Source organism: the organism of the source record quoted next, unplaced genomic scaffold, assembly GCF_019419815.1.
Source record: "Pyrus x bretschneideri cultivar Hongxiangsu unplaced genomic scaffold, Pyrus_bretschneideri_v1 Contig4, whole genome shotgun sequence".
NCBI classification, from domain to species: domain Eukaryota; kingdom Viridiplantae; phylum Streptophyta; class Magnoliopsida; order Rosales; family Rosaceae; genus Pyrus; species Pyrus x bretschneideri.
The window spans coordinates 4,838,179-4,857,935 of record NW_025999723.1 but is presented as its reverse complement, the minus strand read 5'-3'; the positions used below and the strand labels follow the sequence as shown (position 1 = coordinate 4,857,935).

Here is a 19,757-nt window from a genome sequence, read left to right as displayed (position 1 = left end):
AGCAAAAGATTGCAAACACTTGGTCATGCATCAAGATTCTTACAGATGATACAATGTAATTCGTAATTAACTTGAGCTTGTTCTGCTTGTAATTGCAGTCTCTGCACATCGGTGCTGGTGCAATGTTGTTGCGAATCTTCACACTTTACAGCAGTTATCTCATTGGTATTGCCGATATATATGAGAAAAAAGTTACTCCATTTCTTAGCCAACTTTAATTTAAATAAGCTTCGCTATTTAATTAATGTTTCAAGTACATAGTTGATAATAATGTACAGAAATCAATCAGTATGCTAATGTACGGAAAGAATCACAGCTGATTCTCATTAGCTGTATACAGAATTAGAGATAGAGCATACTTTTTTTTTTTTTCAACCAAAAAAAAAAAAAAAAAACCACCGACGATACGAGGAGATCATACATTATTATTGAAAAAATATGTTCTAAGGATTCTAAAGAGAGAGATCATATATCATACATACAACTCAGCTATATGCAGACTATATATTATTATCTGGTATCAATCAGCCAGTTGTTTCCATTAATTTAATCGGAAGCTGAAGAGAGAACCTTATTATTTGAACTAGGGTTAGTGATCAAGTTTCATATTTAACCTATACATACATTTTTAAGACTCCGTATATAATACAGTAGAAATATTAAGAAATAAACATTGAAGAATTTAACAATTGAGGGACAAAGTCGCAGAAAAGTTCTAATTAATCTTGTTAATAGATAGATATATAGTCTTTTAATACAAATAAATTGGTTGACGGGTGTTTCGAATACAGTGTTGTTAATATAGTTAACTTTACATAAACAAATCATTTCTTAATAAAAGAAATTAAAAAACACACAAAACAAAAAGGAAACAAGAAAATTAGAAGGACGAACACACCACCAAATTAGACATAATTTATGAAATAATAAGATGATATTGCAGAACATTATATTGTTATATGTATAGATCGATTGAGCAATCTGAGATTACATGATAAATAAGGAAATTAAAGAAGCAATTTATAACATGGACTAATATACACGATATCATAAAACAACCCTTTGACCATTTAAACCAGCTGCGAAGATCGAGCCTCACAAAAAAAAAAAAAAAAAAAAAAAAAAAACAAATCACCGACGAAGAAAATGTGAATAATTTCATGAGGGTTTCTTGGTGTTTGGCTTATTGGCCATACTCTCAGCGATCTGAGCCAACGACTGCAAGTTGCAACGCACGATCGTGTCCACAAACACGCACGTCTCCTCCTTCGTGTTCCCGGGCGGCACGTCAACCACGTACGACTCGACGACGACGGTCCCCACTCCGTTCGGTGAGTCGTGCAGTGTGGTGACCGACCGGTAGTTCGTCAGCCGATGGTCCCCGCCCACCACGCTGAAGCTGATGACGTGCCGCTCGTCGTCCAGAATCTCCAGGCGCTCCGTGCTGGACCCCGCGGGAAGCCCCGACACCACGTGAACCTCCCGGACCGTGCCTACGTCACCCTTTCCGTCTATGACGTGGCAGCTCTTGAGGAAGTGCTTGTAGGCCTGCGGGTTGTCGAAGCGCCGCACGACGGACCAGACGGTCTGGACAGGTGCCTCGATGGATTGCACTACGGCAGAGCAGCACTGGTTGGGAGCCATCACGTGGGAGTGGTAGAGCGTGAGGTCGACTGCGGCTGTGACTGCCTGGGATTGGAATTGTTTGTGGTGGATTGTGTTTGTGGGGTGGTGATAATTAGAGGGTTGATTGGTCTTTGAAACTGGATTGGTGAAGACATTTGCCTTTGGTGATGTATTTTGTTGACAAGGTTAATTTAGGGCTGGGTTCAAAGTTTACAGATGATTATATATATGATGGGCAGAGAGGGGAGGGGGGGTGGGGTTGAGAGAAGGAGGGAGAGGGAAGGGGGGGGGTGTGAGAAAAGGGAGAGGGAGAGAGTGAGGAAGGAAGAGGGAGAGACAGGTGATTAGTTGTTTAAGTGGTGATGAGGTCCACTTGGATTAGTTTTGCTGTTTCCTCGGACAAAGAGAGAGAAAATAGGGAGGAGAATTTTGTTGATACTGCAAACAAGTTATTTTTGTGTATTAGTTTACATGTTATAATAAGAATAAACGATCATTAACGTAATTAATATGTCCTACTACTTTTATAATAGACTAAAACATAACAAGTGAATACTGTAATTTGAGTGAAATAATAATAACGTGATATGATCATACACTAAATATCTCCAAAGAGGAGAGAGAAATAAGGATTGGGGTTGGAGCCTTGGAGGTGGTGATGATGTTGATCACAAACATACGCCGGAATCGCAAGTGGATCCTCAACTTGCAACTATTTTCTTTTGGACTTTGTTTATTTATTTATCCTTTTTCTTTATTTCCAACCACAACTTTTGCCACTTGTTTTTTATATAACTAATTTCTTGTTCTTGTTACCCAGAAAGACTAATTTCTTATTTATTTTCTAATTTAAACATTTTTTTAATTGCTTGTTGATTCTTCTATATTCAAACCTTGGTACTTTTCTGTTTAACTTTTAATTAAGCCATCCAATAAAATGGCTTCTTTCAATTTTTTTTGTTTTTACCTTTCTATGTAAAGTAGGGTTTTTGAATTCTTCTAATACGAGTCCGTGTCAACCATTAGGAAAGATGATTTAAGCGTCTATGTCGAGCATACCGAATTTTGTATGCTTTCATTTCTTTTACCCTAGTTATTCTCTTCACCCACACAATTTAGTTTTTAGTTTTTTTCATATAACAATTAGAAGTCAAACTTGGAAACTTATTTTCTTAATTACAAGAAATAGGCCGGAGAGTTATACTGCTGCTTGTCTATAGTCAAGTATTGTGCAAACTTACAATACTACTAACGCTTGCAAATTGGCCTTTTATTTATTATTTTTTTATGTATTAGTATTTTCTTTTTCAAATATATTAGTACTAGTTTTAACTTTTATCAAGTAACTACTCACGTAGTGGGTGCTTACTGCTTTGTTTGAAAATTTTTAAAATAATTTGGTTTTACCATTTTACCCCCGTTAATTAAATTGTTTTGTTTTAAATTCTTAATTAGGAAGGCATTTCTTGAAATTATAAATGATTCACATTTTTTGCCTTCCGGCTTTATATATATATATAAATAATGCTACAAAAAAGAATTATTAAAAAAAAGGAAAGTTCGAGAGAAATAGTACTATAATGCTAATTAATTGACTTGATTTGCTAAGAAAAGTTCTTTCATATACAAGCATTGTTTTAAAAATTGGCCTAGGGGCTTAGGCGTTGGACGGTGATCGAGGTATCGTCGGGATTAGGTGTCAATCAGCGAACAAAAGCAAAGAGGTGTTAGACGCCCGACTTGGCACTCCTAGGCGGTTCTTTTTTTAATTAATTAAGTTAAGAGGTTTTCTGGGAAGAAAACCTCAAAACAACCCACAACTCTCTCAGATAGGGTTTTAGGGCTCTCTTAGACCGTCTCCAACCGAAGGGTCCAGAGGGCCAGAGGGCCGAAAATATCCTAAAAACCATCTCCAACCGAGGGCTAGGCCAGAGGGCTCTGGAATCTGAGAGGATCCCACGGAATCGAAGAGGGCTAGAGGGTTGGCCAGAAAATTCAGTTTTCCTGTCGGTTATAACCGACAGGAATACGTTTATATTATTTAATATAAATATATTTCTGTTAGTTATAACCGACAGGAATGCTTAAGAAAAAAAATTCAAATGCAACGGCTAGCTGACGTCAGCTAGCCGTTGCATTTGATTTTTTTTTTATAGTTTTATTATTATTTTTTATTTACAAAATTTTTCCTATAATTTCTATTTTTAATATTTTTTTTTAAATTTTATTTTTTCCTATAACTTTTATTTTACAAAATTTGTTTCATTTTTTTTTTTAAATTTCATTTTTTCCTATAACTTCTATTTCACATAGTTGCTTTATTTTATTTTAAATTCTATTTTTATCCTATAACTTCTATTTCACAAAATTTGTTTCATATTTTTTTAAAATTATATTTTTTTCCTATAACTTCCTAAGCCATTATACAACATTAAATTAAATTAAGTAACATGAAACAACATTAAACAATATGAAATAACATTAACCAACATACAAATTATACAACATAAAAAAAAACATTTAACAACATGAAACTTAAACAACATTTTTAAAAACATTTAACAACATAAAACTTAAATGCCTACTTCATGCTTCTTTTGGCCCAAAGATGTGCAACAAGATCATGTTGTAGGTACTTGTTTGTGGCATGAGAACGTATCATTCTATAGCGCCTCATGTGCTCATTTATAGAGATACTACCAGTTTTTGGATTGAAAGGCAAATTAGGCCCATCATATATTTTTGCACGAGCCCTTCTTGACCTATTTGGATCTTCTTGGTCGTCATCGGACTCTCCATCAATATACTCATCTTGCTCATCCTCCACTATCATATTGTGTAATATGATGCAAGACATCATGATGGAGTCCAAATTTTCTCAACTCCACCCTTTTGCCGGTTCCCTAATAATCTTCCACTGTGCTTGTAGAATATCGAAAACTCTCTCAACATCTTTCCGGTATGCCTCTTGGTGTAAGGTAAACAAATTTTCTATGTCATTCCTAGGGTTTGGAATTGCTTGGACAAGTGTCGCCCACTTTGGGTAGATGTCATCTACCAAGTAATACCCCATATTGTATTGACAATTGTTGATGTAGTAGTGAAGTTGAGGTGCTTTACCTTCCGTCAAGTTATTGAAGAGGGGTGAATGCCCAAGAACTGTAATGTCATTTTGGGATCCAGGGACTCCAAAGAAAGCATGCCAAATCCATGTGTCATACGAGGCAACAGCCTTTAACACAACAGTTGGCTTTCTCGACCTTCCGCTAAAGCCTCATTGCCATCCGGTGGGACAGTTCTTCCAATCCTAATGCATGCAGTCTAATGACCTTATCATGCCCGGAAACCCACGGTCTTCAGATTTGCGAAGGAGCCGATTTAGATCTTCTTGATTTGACTCGTGGAGGTACTCGTCTCTGTGAACCTGAACAATTGTGTCACATAATTGTTGAAGAGTATCAAGGCATGTAGACTCAGACATACCATGGGTTTCATCCATCGAATCAGCTGGGGAGCCATAGGCTATCATTCAAAATGCAACAGTAACCTTCTGATGAGGTGAGAAACCAGGGCGACCTGCTCTATCCAGCTTCTGTCGAAAGTATGGATTGACTTGCTAGACATCACGAAGTAAACGCTCGAAGACATGACGCCTTATCCGAAAGCGACGTCTGAAATCCTCTTCTGTGTACATCGAGTTGGGGTTGAAGTAGTTGTTCATCAGATTGGCATGTGACATCGCTCTGCTTCGTGGTTGGTAAGAGCGACCAGCAATAGAGCCACCCTATTGAGGTTATTCCTCAGTTGGCTGACACACCATGGCCGCAACTATGGCTGCTGTTATGTTTTGTTTGTTGCGCCTTACTTGAACTTCTTCATCACATTCCTCATCTTCTCGTCTCATTTACGCCCATTTTGCTTCCAATTTGGAATTGGATGAGGACCCCCAGTTGGAATCCGAAGAGGATCCAAAGTTGGAATTCATTGCAAACTTGAATTGAAAAAGATTGAATTGAAAGAGATTGAATTGAAATAGATTGAATTCAAAGTTGTGTGAATTATAGCCCAATATCCACCATATTTATAGCAAAAGAAAAATTCAAATCCAACAACTAGCTGACGTCAGCATGATGTCAGCTACCAACGGCTAGCTGACGTCACTTAGCCGTTGGATTTGAATTTAAGTTGTAGTTTTTAAATCATAAATTATGTTTGACCCTATGACCCTCGGTTGGAGACGGTTTTTTGTGGCAGGGCTAAAACAAGCCCTCTAGCCTTCGGTTGGAGACGGAGGCAAATATGCCCCTGTACTGTTCATTAAAATATTAATATCTTGGAGAATCTTGGAGGACCAGAGAGCTAAAACGAGCCATCTAGCCAGCCCTCGGTTAGAGATGGCCTTAGTGCCACAACTTTTTCTCACTGTCACCATTCTCTCCATCGCCTTCTCTTGCCGTCTCCATTCCCCCCATCCCCGGTCGTATTCTCTCTTAGTCTGATAAACTAATACTTTACCGTTGTGTTCTAGTTCTCCCCATGTCTCGCTGTGACTTTCAGTCCTAGTTGCATCGACCACACTGCATATTTATATGATAATTAATAAATTTATTTAAATCCGCCTAGGGTTTGCCTAAGCCTTGCCTTGACGCCTATAAGCTAGGCCCTGATCCGCTACTTGACTAGCGTTTAACGTCTTTTGGAACTTTATTTTGTAAGTACCAAAAAGAAGAAGAAATGGAGAAATAACTGGTTCAAAGATTGATTAAACCTTGTTAACCAAAAAAAAAAAAGATTGATTACACCTCTTCATCAATATCTTGTAAGTTTAAAGTCCCCACTCTCTCTTAGGGTACCTTGTTGCACCTTTAAATAAATTGCAAATAAAGCGGTGGAACCTCTATGTTTTAGTGATTTTTAATTATTTAATCTTTATCATTTGTTTTAATCACGTTTGATTTCTTTTTTATTGTACTATTTTTCTTCTAAATTATTATATCAACCTTAATTGTGCCACTCTTTGTGATACTATACTGAATTCATAATTCCGAGTTATATTGTTAAGTGACACATCCATTTGGATTTAGTCAACAATTTTTGGCTATCATTTAACTTATATTTTAATTAACCAGACAAAGAAAATATGATTTCGGTTAATATTAATCAAAACCTTTTTTTTTTTCCTAAAGTCGGGGATCAGCAAAAGTAATTAGACGGATGTATAGAAACAGCAAAGGAATTGAATTCTATGTTGTATTATCATAATCGTACTTGTGTGAAAATGAAATTGCTTTTCGACTTATCACGGCCATTTTGTCGGCTATATGACAAAGTTCATCAACTTCATCAAACTTACCTATCCACCAATGAAGATCCTTTGTCCTGAATTCAAATATCCACTGCTCGACGTCCGTATTGACCGGCAGCAAAGTTCATCAATTAAATTCACACAACACTATCCACGAAGAACTTGTAATTTAGTACCAGTACTTTGCATCTGATGCTTTATGGAAATGTTCGGTTTCGACTGATAATATAAGCTAGGATGGTGACATGTGTTATCCACACAATTCTTTTTATTTTCTATATATTATTCTTAGTTTTTAGTGTCCGAAGAAATTAAAGAAGATCAAATGACATAAATGAAAATGAGGTGTGTCAGAAGTAAAACATAGTGTGTATATAGTACCATTCCATAAATAATTTTTTGCTTTTTAGTTTAGTACTACATTTATGCATGTTTGTAGCTAGATTCATCGTATTTCCTTTTGCAAAGCCAGTTACTAGTTTGGATTTGCTTACATAAGAAGCTTTTGTTACTAAGTGTTTTAATGAAATTACGTTCGAATATCATAAATAACGAATTCGATACCAAATTAAGTTTCTCATTATGTGCCTTAGCCAAACTTCCCATTCCCTTAGTATAAAACATATTTTTGTACTAAAAAAAACAAAAAAAATAAAACCAAGATAAATTATCTCAAATGGTTTTAAATTTGAAACTGCTGCAGACCGACAGAGAGGAACGATTTTAGCCTAATATTTTGGAGGCTAGTTGAGTAAAATAACCCAGTCCCAAATGCATCAACTCGACTGGGTTCTATTTTATCAGTTGCAGGCTGCTCAAAACTTTAATTTTTCTGCTTTCTTCTTCTCATCTTCCAAGTAGTTGCGGCTTCCCCGTTTTTCTTTACTACTTTTAGCGTGATTCCATGCTTTTGAACTTTCATTTTTTGTCCTTTCTTTTTCTTCCCCTAAATTCCACCCACTTCCACCAACTTGATTGTATTCAAATTTCCAAACCCACTCCCCTTCACATGGCAGATGGTACTATTATTACGACTTGGTTGTTTTTAGTTGTCTTTGGAGAATTTAGTCAATGGACGAGACTTCAATTGGGAGAAAAGTAATTGGCTCCTTATAGTCAGATACTCGTTTCTTTTTACAGACTGATCATAGTTTGAGACGTACGTAAAAAAAATTTCTTTATTGCTTTTATAGTTTACATGTAAGAAAAGAATGACTCGTTAACCAAAATAATTAGTTGTTTATTATACACAAGGACTCGTTTCTCATCATAAGTTTCTTACTTTGCTTAAGTTGAAGATTACTCATAAAAAAAACTTATCTTTTAACCCTACCATTTTCGTTGAGATTAAATAGGGATATCTTTTCTTCATGAATGATCTTTAATTTAGTGAATAGTCATATCCAAGTCAATCATTTCTAACAAAAGAGACCTTATAAATTACTTATGTATGTGTCAGCTTATAGTTTACATGTAACAAAATTGACTCGTTAACCATAAGAAACCAAAAAGTGTCACATCTCAATCGGGTTCTTCTATTTTACTTTCACTTGTTTTCTATTAAAAATAAATAAAAAAATTGGACGGGCTTTTGCCTTTTCTTTTACGTCTGCTTTTGGGTCTCTGGCTTTTCAGCCTGCCCCTTATTTTCTTCTGAGCCTGGATTTCCCTTTTGGAGAAAACCCTATCAAAATTGGGAGGAGTGGTATCTAGAGTCCAACAACAAAATATAAGAGAAACCCAGACGTCTCCGAAGATTAGAAAGAGAGAAACCTAGAGCTTTAAGGGTTTGTCACAATCATCCTAAACCTCCATTTCGAAGATTGGTGCAGATAAGTCCGATTCCTTTAAGTGTTTTTCACTAACATTATCAGTTGTCATGAAAACTAAATCTCATCTATCGTCATGGAAACTACAAATCACGACAGCTACACAAACTAAAGAATAAAATCATCCAGCCGTGCATCTGATCAAAACAACGGCACGTCATGGATTTGAGGTGATGGCCGAAAAACCACGGCCATGGGGCTACGAGACGACCATCATAAACATGAACCAGTCGATCATCTTAAACATAAACCAGTTGAGACCATAAAATAAAAACCAATGTCCAGAGTTTTGCAACATTAGCTGGACATAAAATGAAAACCTCAAGTTCCATACATGCATTGATGGTTGCATCACAATGCATGCCTATTGTTACAACAGTTCAAATTATTCAAAGTTCAAATGAAGAGCTAGCTTCACCCTTTCTCTTCTGATCGTTTCGAAAATCGAAGGCTTAGTCCTTACCTCTCACCACAGTTGAAGCCTTTTCATTTTTCATGATCATATGGAACGACTTGCTCTTGTCCTCTGCCACCATCTCTCTCAGCACATCGTCTTCGATCTTCTCTGCCTGCCAGCGTGATGGGTCCTCCACGAATGCCTCACTGAAAATCATGCTTGACACCCACTCCTTCCAAGTTGTCCTGCCATACTTGTCTTCTTCAAGAGTTCCGGTTGCCAAGAGCTGATACACATACACCACCTTCTGCTGTCCAGGCCGAAATGCGCGTGCAATCGCCTGCTTTGTCTTAGAAGGGTTCCATTCGGAGTCCAACAAGATGACCCGAGAAGCTGCTGTCAAGCTGATTCCCTCGGCGCAAGCTGTGATCGATGCAAGCAGGACCCTCGAGGCTCCGCCGGGCTCTTCAAATTTGTCCATCACCTTTCCTCGGTCGAAAAGCTCCAAATCCCCTGTGAGAACCAAAACTTCTCTGCCTCTCTGCCACCCGAACACCCTTTCAAACAGTTCGAGAAATAGCCTCACCGGTGCAATGTTGTGACAGAAAATCAAAACCTTCTCATTCCTGACAACTTGGTAAACAAGGTTCAAAACAAACTTGACTTTTGACCCTTTGTGCAGATCATACTTGTACTGCTCAAGCTCCATCAGTTCCTCAGGACGAAAAAACTTCCCGGCGCAGCAAGCAGTCGTGATTAACCATGGATGTATCGATCCAAGGGTTATCAGAAGTTCAAGTTCCAGAGGATACCCCTTGTAGTTAGCCATTATGTTTTGCAGTCTGTCCAACATATCTCGTTGTATGTCGGTAGTGTTCATCAACAAGGTGTAAATCTGTAGACCAGGAAGGGTGTCTGAATTTCCACCTTCATACACATCAATGAACCCATTTGTTATATGCCTCAATTGATTTAGACCTTGGATCCTCTGATCTTCTTCTTCATTGGAATCAATCTTCTTGGCAATCTTATCCAAGAACAACTTTCGTGCTCGGGCTTCCATCAAATGGCGCGCTTTTTCCTTCCCTTTCTTTATCCTTCTGTATTTTGGGTCCAACGCCCTTAAAACTTCATTCACAAACTTTGGCCTTGCCAAGCAGAGGGTGTTGAAGTATTCGCAGAAGTTGTTCTGAAAAAGAGTTCCCGAAAGCAATATTCTCAAGTCCGTTTCAACTTTCATCAGTCCCTTCCTCAGCCTGGATTTAGTACTTCTCGGATTGTGCCCTTCATCTAGAACTACAAGACCTGGACTCTCACGCAGAACTTGCGCCATAAATTTTCTGTGCACAAACTTCGAGTCTTCGCGCATCAGCGTCAGGAATGAGGTATAACCCATGACAAGAACACTAGGCTGTGCATGCCACTTCTGTATTTTTTCCAGGCAATCCAACACATGCATCACATCATCGGTTGGCTTCGGGCCTCCTGTAAAGTTTATGGTCTTCTTCTTGAACACTCTGTAGGTTCTTCGACCGTGAATCAGATACACAGGTATAGGAATCTGCCATTTGATAAATTCTTTGTACCAGGTATAGAGTGTTGTCTTGGGAGCAAGGACGAGAGGCCGTTTCCCCGGGAATAACTTAAGGTAGCTAGTAAGAAATGCAATGATTAGAAAAGTTTTCCCGGCTCCAGGGGTATGAGATATAACGCAACCACCGGTTTTCTTGGCTTTTCGTTCCATGAGTGACGGTTCCAAAGATCCTGCAACATTTTTCCATAGAAACTCAAAGGCCTTTTTCTGGTGAATAATAATTTCTTTCTGAGTTCCGGAATTAGGGCCCAAACATTGTCACTTTCTTCCGACAAAGTCTCAGGATCATCCGGAGTAGTGCGAGTGTGGAAGAAATTGAATTCTTCGTACTCAGCTCGCTTATTGTCGGGTTCTTCTACATTACTCTTTCTATCATATGTGTCCACACTGGCATTTTGCACCTAGAGAAACAAACAAGAAAACAGATATCGTTATTGTTTGAAGCAACATGACAGTAAGGTTACTCTCTTATTCAAATTCCGCATATGTAGTAGCACGAAGAATGCAATATTAGATTTTTGTACGAATGAGTTTCCAATTGACTTACAAAGGGGGGAGATACATCTCTTATTTCAGTGCTGACAAAACCACATATGCTGCATATAATCCCAATTTCTTCGTTTAATTTAAATTCATGTCGGCAAGCTGAGTCTGACTTTGGTGGACTTGCATTTGCCGCAGCAGCATTTGATCCCTGGGAAACAAAAACAAAGGCATTATTTAGAAGACTTTCCAGATTGTATTCTGAATTTTGAACTATCATTCTCAAACTTAGACGCAAGCGGAAACTCTAAAAGTTTACCTCATTATCTTGAAGGTAAGCTGATGCCAATGCCAATTCCATTTCTTTCCACAGCATCTCAGTCTCGGACATTTCCTCCTCTTCATCGTCATTTTCTGGCATTTCAGTTTCCTTCCGTTGGTCAGAGTTCTTTGCGGCCTTGAATTCGTTCCACTGGTCCATAATATTTGCGTCTGGCTTATTTGTGCAGTCCATGTCTTTCAAGAATGAATTTATCAGTTCCTTGTATGCACCAGTATTTAAGCTCCTCCTTGGGTAAGTTCTTCCGTTAGGGTCCCTTTTCGAACGAATAGAGTGATGCCTTCTGTATAAAACTCTGCTAGCTCTGCTAGTCGACACTTTTCCATCCCATTTCATTTGGAAGTCCATATCATCTAAGTCAGAATTATTCTTTCTCTTTGTTTTACGATTGTGATGGTAATAGTACTTCGCTGGAAACTCATCGCTCTCGTTTGCACCCTTTTCAGGAGTACTGTTGACATTCCGATGACCATGTCCAAGGGTTAAAGGGTCTCTTCTGTATTCAACAAGGGCAAGTTCATCTCGATGTCTCTTCTGCTTACCCGCACCTGATTTCACCTTCTTCGACTTGGTCTTGATTTTGTATTCAACGTCGTCATCATCATCGCTTTTGCAAGCAAGTTCTTCCTCAGTTTTCCAATAATTGTCATCCTTACTGGACTTCAACTTCTTAGGACGGAACTTTTGTTCTGCCTCGGTGTGCTCTTCTGAATGACTTGCATGTTTGGCAAACAGCTGTGATAACGGTATATACAATTCATCATCTTCTGAGCTGTAATCTACCTTATATGGCCTGCTTCGAACATAGCCAATCTCTATCTCTGATGGAGCATCACAGGCAAGGAAACGCTCAGGTTGTATAATTCGACGCTTGGAACGACGCAGGCCAACAAGCTCAGTAGATGGTGAGGGTACGCTTTCATCCATTTCAGGAGTAGGATCAGCCTCGGTAGCATCATCTGGAACAAATTCGACTACCATAGGTACGAGGAGCCCATTGTCTACTTTGAAATTTACGGCATGCAAGTAGTTGTCAGAATGTAACAGAGTTCGGTCATTGTCGCCTTCCAAAATCTGGTACACGATTTTGGTCTTCACTGATCTGATATCAAATATAACCCTCTTCATCACGGACGCCACAAGTAACCATGAAACATCGGATAAGAACGTCCCCAAGAGCAATTTTGTTCTTGGTAGTGTTGGGCAGTCCGCAGAGCACTCCCAACGGTAGGGTTGATTCTCATAAGCATCCCGGTCAATCATTTGGAAGACGAAAATTTCATCAATTCCAACCAGTTTGGCTTCCTTGTTCAGTGTCGCTCTCTCGGTACCAAGAGGTCCTTGGTTCACATAAAAGTTCACATAGAATTGGCATGAGCACCGATCAGACTCATGCGGCACCCTTTCGATTGAGCTTATTCGAGCATCAACCATCACCTGCATTAGAGAGAGTTTGTCAAACTAACAAGAAGTCAATCACAACTTCCATGGTAACTGATGTTTTCTGTTTCAAACATTTATATCAAAACAATCCAGGTAAACTGTTAGAATCTATCCAAAGCAAGATGAGAAGCTATACGAACTTAATAAAAACTAAAGAAATTAGCCAACAATGGCAGATAAATCGATTTCTTCGTAATTACTAGTAGATGGAACCTTGAAATCAATGACATCAAAAATTGAACGAGGATTAGCATTGTTAAAAACTCATATGAACTCGAGTATCAATGTGGAAGACAAAGATACGATAATTTGTTGCATTTCATAAGCAACAAATCTCACGCAACAAGCAGACTGATGATGGAAGACATTTAATCAAAATCGGACAGTTGGTGCAGTCTCTAGATCTCTCAACCACGACAGGAAAATCATTATATTTCTTTTCAAAAATGCTAGTTTGTATACAGAGACTGAATGCTTTCTGCAATGCATTAGTCACAAAGAGAGTAAAAAGTAATAAAATTAAACATGCCCATCAATACTTAAAAATATGTCATGTAAGAGTTCAAGAAACTCATGAATTTCGAGTGAAAGCGCCCAATCATAGAATGCTACTCACTGGATCTCGACTGCCTTCTTCTGAATCATCTGTATGTTCAGGGGTTGACAGCACACAAATATCAACACCCGGCCTCAGAAAGCAGGTGCAATCATACATATTTGCATGTCTGGACCTGACTCGTAGGTTCGCGAATGGACCTTTGTCCCTGATTATACAGGGATGATTGTTTCCGAAGCTCATGGTCATCTTACCACGCCTGATGCTCAGAACTTCCACAGGTTGCCACGAACCACAGCAAAGAGCCTCAAAAGCTGTCAAGCCCAAAATTAGTAGAATGATACAGATAAGAATTTTACAACTATTGCAACAAAATTGTAAAACAAAAGATTCAGGGCATTTGGCGACGGCACAATAAAATTCTTGTGAGTTTCTACACAAGACTGCCAAGATAAGAATGATACACAAGCTCTTTTTCTTAGCTGAGCAAAATTCCCATGTATATTTTGCTACCAACTAATGAAAGATGTTGGGATAGTTACCCACACGCACACATGATCAACTGTCCTTAAACTCATCACGAAATATGGAAATTTAACTCATTCCATCAACACGCACGTGAGCGTCTGTCCTTAACAGAAGGATCGTCAATGAAATAAGCGATTTATCTTATTCCATTACCACATCGGCATGACACGTGGTGTTACCACCGGCACAAAGAGATGATCCACTTTTGTGCATTCAAGTTTACAAGTGTTACAGACAAAAGTAAATGACTCTGATTAGAGAAGCCATTGATTCACCCGAAACAAATCAAAACTACATAGTTTTATTTCTCTTACTTCTTACTCTCCCAGAATAAATGAATTATCATACAAAACTAATAACAGATAAATGAAAAACATAAACTCTATCTATTTGTTGGGATAAGTTCATTTCAAATAAAAAAAATGAAAACCAAGCCAAATTATTCAAATGAGGAGGCAAATGCTTACGATTAGCATCGAACGGATGCTTAGCCCGATACAGATGTCTTTTCCTCTTCATCCTCATGAGCCAATTGCTATCTGAATCTCGCAAAAGATTACCAGAACCAGTCACCAGTAAAATATCTGCAACACCACCAACAACAAATCTTTGCCATTAGACACATTTCAAACTGAATAACTTTTTCAAAAAAAAATCCCAATAACAAAAAATCATTCGGATATATCATATTCATATATATTATATATGCATGTATATATAATTTTAGTGTAAATATCGACCACCTGGTTCACTGGTTTGGTTTTCTTTCTGACTGCAGAGAGACTGTAAACCTAGCTAGATATTTCTACCCATCTCATCTCACCCCCCACCAAACCCTCACACACACACACATATATATATATATATATATATATATATATATATATATATATAGAGCCACATATCTCTAATATATATGCCATTTGCGCTTTTGCCAACACATGTCACGATGATGCTTACAAATAGGACTCACAGTTAGATATCCTTATTTATGAAAATAATAATTAATAATTTATATTTCTGGGATACAAAAATAAATGCACAAACCAAAAGGGTAACATCATTAACAGAGCATTTACACGAATATCCATCCCAACAACAAATAAATTAATGTTTGAAAAAATAAATTTAATAAATTAATAACTTTTTTCTTCTTCAAAAGTCAGAAAAACCGTGAGTCTACAGTATACCTAGAAGACCAGGAGCTGGTAACCCTTTTGACTCACATTTTTTTGTTTAATTTAGCATTAAAAACAATATTATGCTATTATTTTCCAGTAAATTTTTTTTAATCCAAATCCTAATCATTTTAGGAAAATGTAAAAATCGTTACGCAACATTTTTACCGCTTTGGCTCATCAGAAAAAAAGAGAGAAGAAAGGTAATGAGGATGAGAAAAAGGAAAAGAATCTGCAGCACATCAATTCCTTGTCACTCAAAAAAACAAAATAATTACTCGAATTATTGGAGAGAGAAATAGAAAGAGAAAGAGAGACCTTCTCTCTTTTGCCCTCGGAGTTAGCTAAATTAGCTAGAAAAGTGTATAATTTATGTCTCTCGTAATTAGATGAATTTAATCTAAAATATTTGATACGAGCACAAATGAAAGTGAAATCCTCATGAGGTGAGGAGACATAAGAATTTAATTTTTGGACACATATAGAAAATGATATTCCCACCTCTAAAATTCTACATGCAAAGCAAAGATTAAAGCAGAAAAATTTTTTCTTCATGTGGTAACACAACACAGTCAATACATGCCGTACCACCAAAAATCACCAGAAATATCCAAACAGCAAATTCACAAAGCAAGAAACCAAACGAATAATTGCCAAAAAGAAAATATATGCAGATATAATAATTAAATTCAGGATTAATTCAATTAACAAAACAAACCCAATTCAACTGGTTTGCTTACTGTTGGGAAGAACAGCTGCTATTCAAACATGTTGACCAAGGCAAGCAACGTTGACCCGCCTGAAGCTCTATAGAGAGAAGGATGATCGGAGCTCGGATTCCGGAAGACCTTTTTCCGACCAAAAAGATAAGCCGAAAGGCTATGTGGGGATGCTCGAATTATACAGTGGGCGTTGGAGTGAGTGTAGTGAAAAGAAAGAGAGAGAGTGGAAGAGGAGAGAGAATCTGAGTGAGTGAGTCAGTGGGAGAAAGCGACGGAGAAGCGGAGAAATCTAGAGAAAGCTTTTTTTTTTCCTTTCTCTGAAATCCTCGGAATCCGTGTGCTTTTTTGCATGACAGGTCGTTGAGGGCATCGCGGTAAAGGGGCAGTGGTATGTAAATACATGGGGTTCGGGAGGGCGTTTTGGGGACGCAAAGTGTCAATTAACGGCTGTGATCGAATAAAATTAAACTTACCTGAAACAAATTCATCGTTGCCATGATCTTCTGGTCCAGAATAAACTTACGCATACCTTTGTATGATTGAATCAAAATATTACTATGTGCCAGCGTAAACACGTTTCATGTAAGTTATTCTCGGGATGATAGAATGTGAGAAGTGGTTGCGTGGGGTCCACTTTCTGGTGATGAAATTGATGAATTTCTGGAATTTTGTGGCAGGAGTGATGGCAATAAACTCGTGGGGGTTTGTTGGGTGATGAACTCAGCCTCAGCAGAAACAAGAATTCTCGAGTTGTGGAAGCGAGGCGCATTTGGTCAAAGACAATTTTGTCTCCTTGTTTGACTGTTTCTCTGCCCTGTCCCCTGCCGAAAGCCACTGAATCCGGCAGTTATATGGGTTTTATTAGAAAGCCCAAGGCCCGGCCCAACACAAAGCACGACTATTCTACAATAGACGACACTTTTTAGGGAAATGAAAATTGATAGTTTCCAAGGAAAATTTTTGATTTACTATACAAGGGAAATGCTAGTAGATCTTGTTGTACTCTTCTTCATGTACAAGTTATTCTCATTTATTAAATTTCAAGAGAAATATTTGATAATTTCTATTTTTGGAATTTCTCCAACCACATTTCTTTAACATAATTTTCGATTCTCGTTGATAAGTGCAAATAATGTCTCGTTATTTACTTTCTAGTGAAAGATTTGATGATACTTTTTTTCAGAAGCTTTATCATGATTATCTTGATCTTAAATTTATGATGAAATTGTAAATAAAAACAATCATATAGATTTTACAACACATGATTCGTCAAAGATGTTATTTGCTTTCTAGGTGAAATATTTGATGATACATTGTTTTTTTTTTCCAAAAGCTATATTGTGTGATCCTCTAATCTGATGTCAAATTTATGATGAAAAACGCATATAACACCAATGATATAGATTTCACTGCACAAGATTTTCCTATAAGCTCTTTTTACACGCGATTGTATTGTATGTAGGAAATTGGTACAACTTTTAATCCCAAGATTTTCCTAGCCTTATGTGCTAGATTTCATGTTCCCTTTGCATTTTTACAATTGTTCATCCCCTAGTTTATTATTAATGTTGAGAAGGGGAAGCGTGTTGAATCTTAAGGATATGAGATTTCTTGCAAGCAGAGACCATTTATGCTTTTATTTTTATTGTACTTTTATTTATTTTTTTGGAGAAAGATTGTTTTATTCCAACACAATAATTACACAAGAAAAAAAAAAAAAATAGACCTCCAAAGCAACGAAAGAGCCCAAAACAAAGAAAATACTGAAGCAAACCCTAGCAGATGCAAATCGTCGTCACTGGAAAGCCGTTTGTCAACCAACTAAAACGAACGTCCTTAACACACACCTGTAAACAAGTTGAACAGCACCCCAAAACTAGAAGGAAACTGAGCGCCGATAGCCGCCACAAATTAGATGAAGTAACTTGTTAGCAACAAGGCCAACCAAGTGAAACCCAAATCGTAGGAAACCAGTGAGAAAGAGCAACACACTAGCAACAGTGCCATCAAAGGCAATCCCAAGGAAGGTAGTTGATAGGATTTCTACCACTTACAACAGTAGGGATAAAAACACTTAAAAATATTTGCAAGAGGATAAGGTTGTCGTAGTATAGTGACTCAAGCAAGGTCATTGTCCACAGGGATTGAATGAATAATTTGTGTTTAAAACCAACTCTTAATTAATTATTTAAAACAAAGTTTGGAAAATGTTGATTTTAGAATTTAAGATAATAAAAATGAATTTTAAAATAAAACCATTAAATAAATTAACTAGAGAACAATTTAAAGAAAATCAATTTGTAAAAGCGTAGGGTTACGCCGTCAACATAACAATCCTATGCAATTTTACCAATTACTTATGAATTTCTGCATACATATTTTGAAGGTTAGGTTTTCCTAATACATATTTTCCTCGTGATGTTCAAGCGAAAATGTATATCGAACATGCAATCCGTCTATGATGTTCATATTAAATATAAACATGCAAGATTCATTAAGCTTTGTGAAAACCCTTTGGAAAACCATGCAACCCTTAAGAGCGTGACGTTTGCCTTAAGTGAACTTACAATTACTAATCATTAGAAGCCCTTCTCAATTGTCAGGGTGATGTTCCAATAGAAATTACATCAAATTACTTGTCTAAAAACCCTAATGGTCGCGAATCACTAAGACAATTAGATTGTTTAATCGCGGTGATTAATAATTCAAAGCAAACATGCATCCATTCATAAGCAAATTAATAAAATCACATATTCATGCTAGGCTTATGGCTTCGCCCTAGCAAACGGAAATTAGTTATGAACAACTATAAAAATTAAAGAAAATATATTAACTAGAAAAAGGATTGAAAATACCTTGTAGGTAAAAAGTTTGAAGTTCTCCAAAATAATGCGTGCCTTCTCTCCAAAACCCTAATGGCTAAAAAGCCTTATTTATACTACTCCAAATTAAAAGCCTCATAGAAAGGGTTTTCTAAAAACTAGGAAATAAAATAATAAAAGGATAACTAGGAATTATATTCTTATTATGACTACGAAATCTGTCCAACATAGAGATAGCCACGTTTCTGGACCTTCAGGGCTCCAAAACAGGCCCAAAACGACTCAAACCAAAGATTATGACCTTCTCTTCAAGTTCGAAGAGGAGCCCAAGTCCAAAATTCATCATCTTCCAGCCCAAAAGTCGCAAATAAGCTCTGCAGCCCAATCTGCCAGCACTGCATGCTAGGCATAAATTAATTCGCCACAATCAGATGCTTGGGGATAAAATTATGAAATTTGGAGACAACCTTTTTGACAGATTCACGAACCCGTTCCAATTGGAATCACTCAAAAATTCCACTGTTTGATTACTTTATGCTCATAACAAATTTGCGTGTCATACATTAAAAATACATAACAAAACATCAAAATCTCATCAAAATAATAACCAAAATATACCAAGAATAGGGAATAATTTATAGTATAAAATTAACTTATCAGAGGTGGTGTGAACATCCAAGCGATAACTCTACACACCTTATAGGGAAACGTGATAAATCGCGATATAAGTATGTAGAAGCGAATCAGAAAGATGGGGCCGATTGGGATGAAGGAATGGAGTGTCGAGGAAAGTAGAGGGGAAATAGGTGGGAAGAAGATGGAAGGAAACGGAAAAATGAAGAAACGGAAAAAGGAGTAAAAGGGAAAGAAAAAAAGGTGGAAAGAGGAGAAAAGTGAGAAAAAGGGGAGAAAAGGTGAAAGGCAAGTGGAAGGA

At 37.3% G+C, this 19,757-nt stretch overlaps 2 protein-coding genes across 2 annotated transcripts; both read right to left on the bottom strand.

The window, feature by feature from the left end:
* Positions 1–940: 940 nt before the first annotated feature.
* Positions 941–1,781, bottom strand: LOC125468896 (abscisic acid receptor PYL4-like). The gene is given in 2 exon segments (XM_048565579.1): positions 941–1,742; positions 1,745–1,781. Coding segments are annotated over 2 exon segments (621 nt in total). The 3' UTR covers positions 941–1,158.
* A 7,195-nt stretch (positions 1,782–8,976) lies between these two features.
* LOC103958654 (SNF2 domain-containing protein CLASSY 1) lies at positions 8,977–16,457 on the bottom strand. Its single transcript, XM_009370947.3, is given in 7 exon segments — positions 8,977–10,969; positions 10,972–11,152; positions 11,299–11,445; positions 11,554–13,011; positions 13,634–13,887; positions 14,569–14,685; positions 16,020–16,457. Coding segments are annotated over 6 exon segments (3,855 nt in total). The 5' UTR covers positions 14,627–14,685; positions 16,020–16,457; the 3' UTR covers positions 8,977–9,212.
* Positions 16,458–19,757: the final 3,300 nt, after the last annotated feature.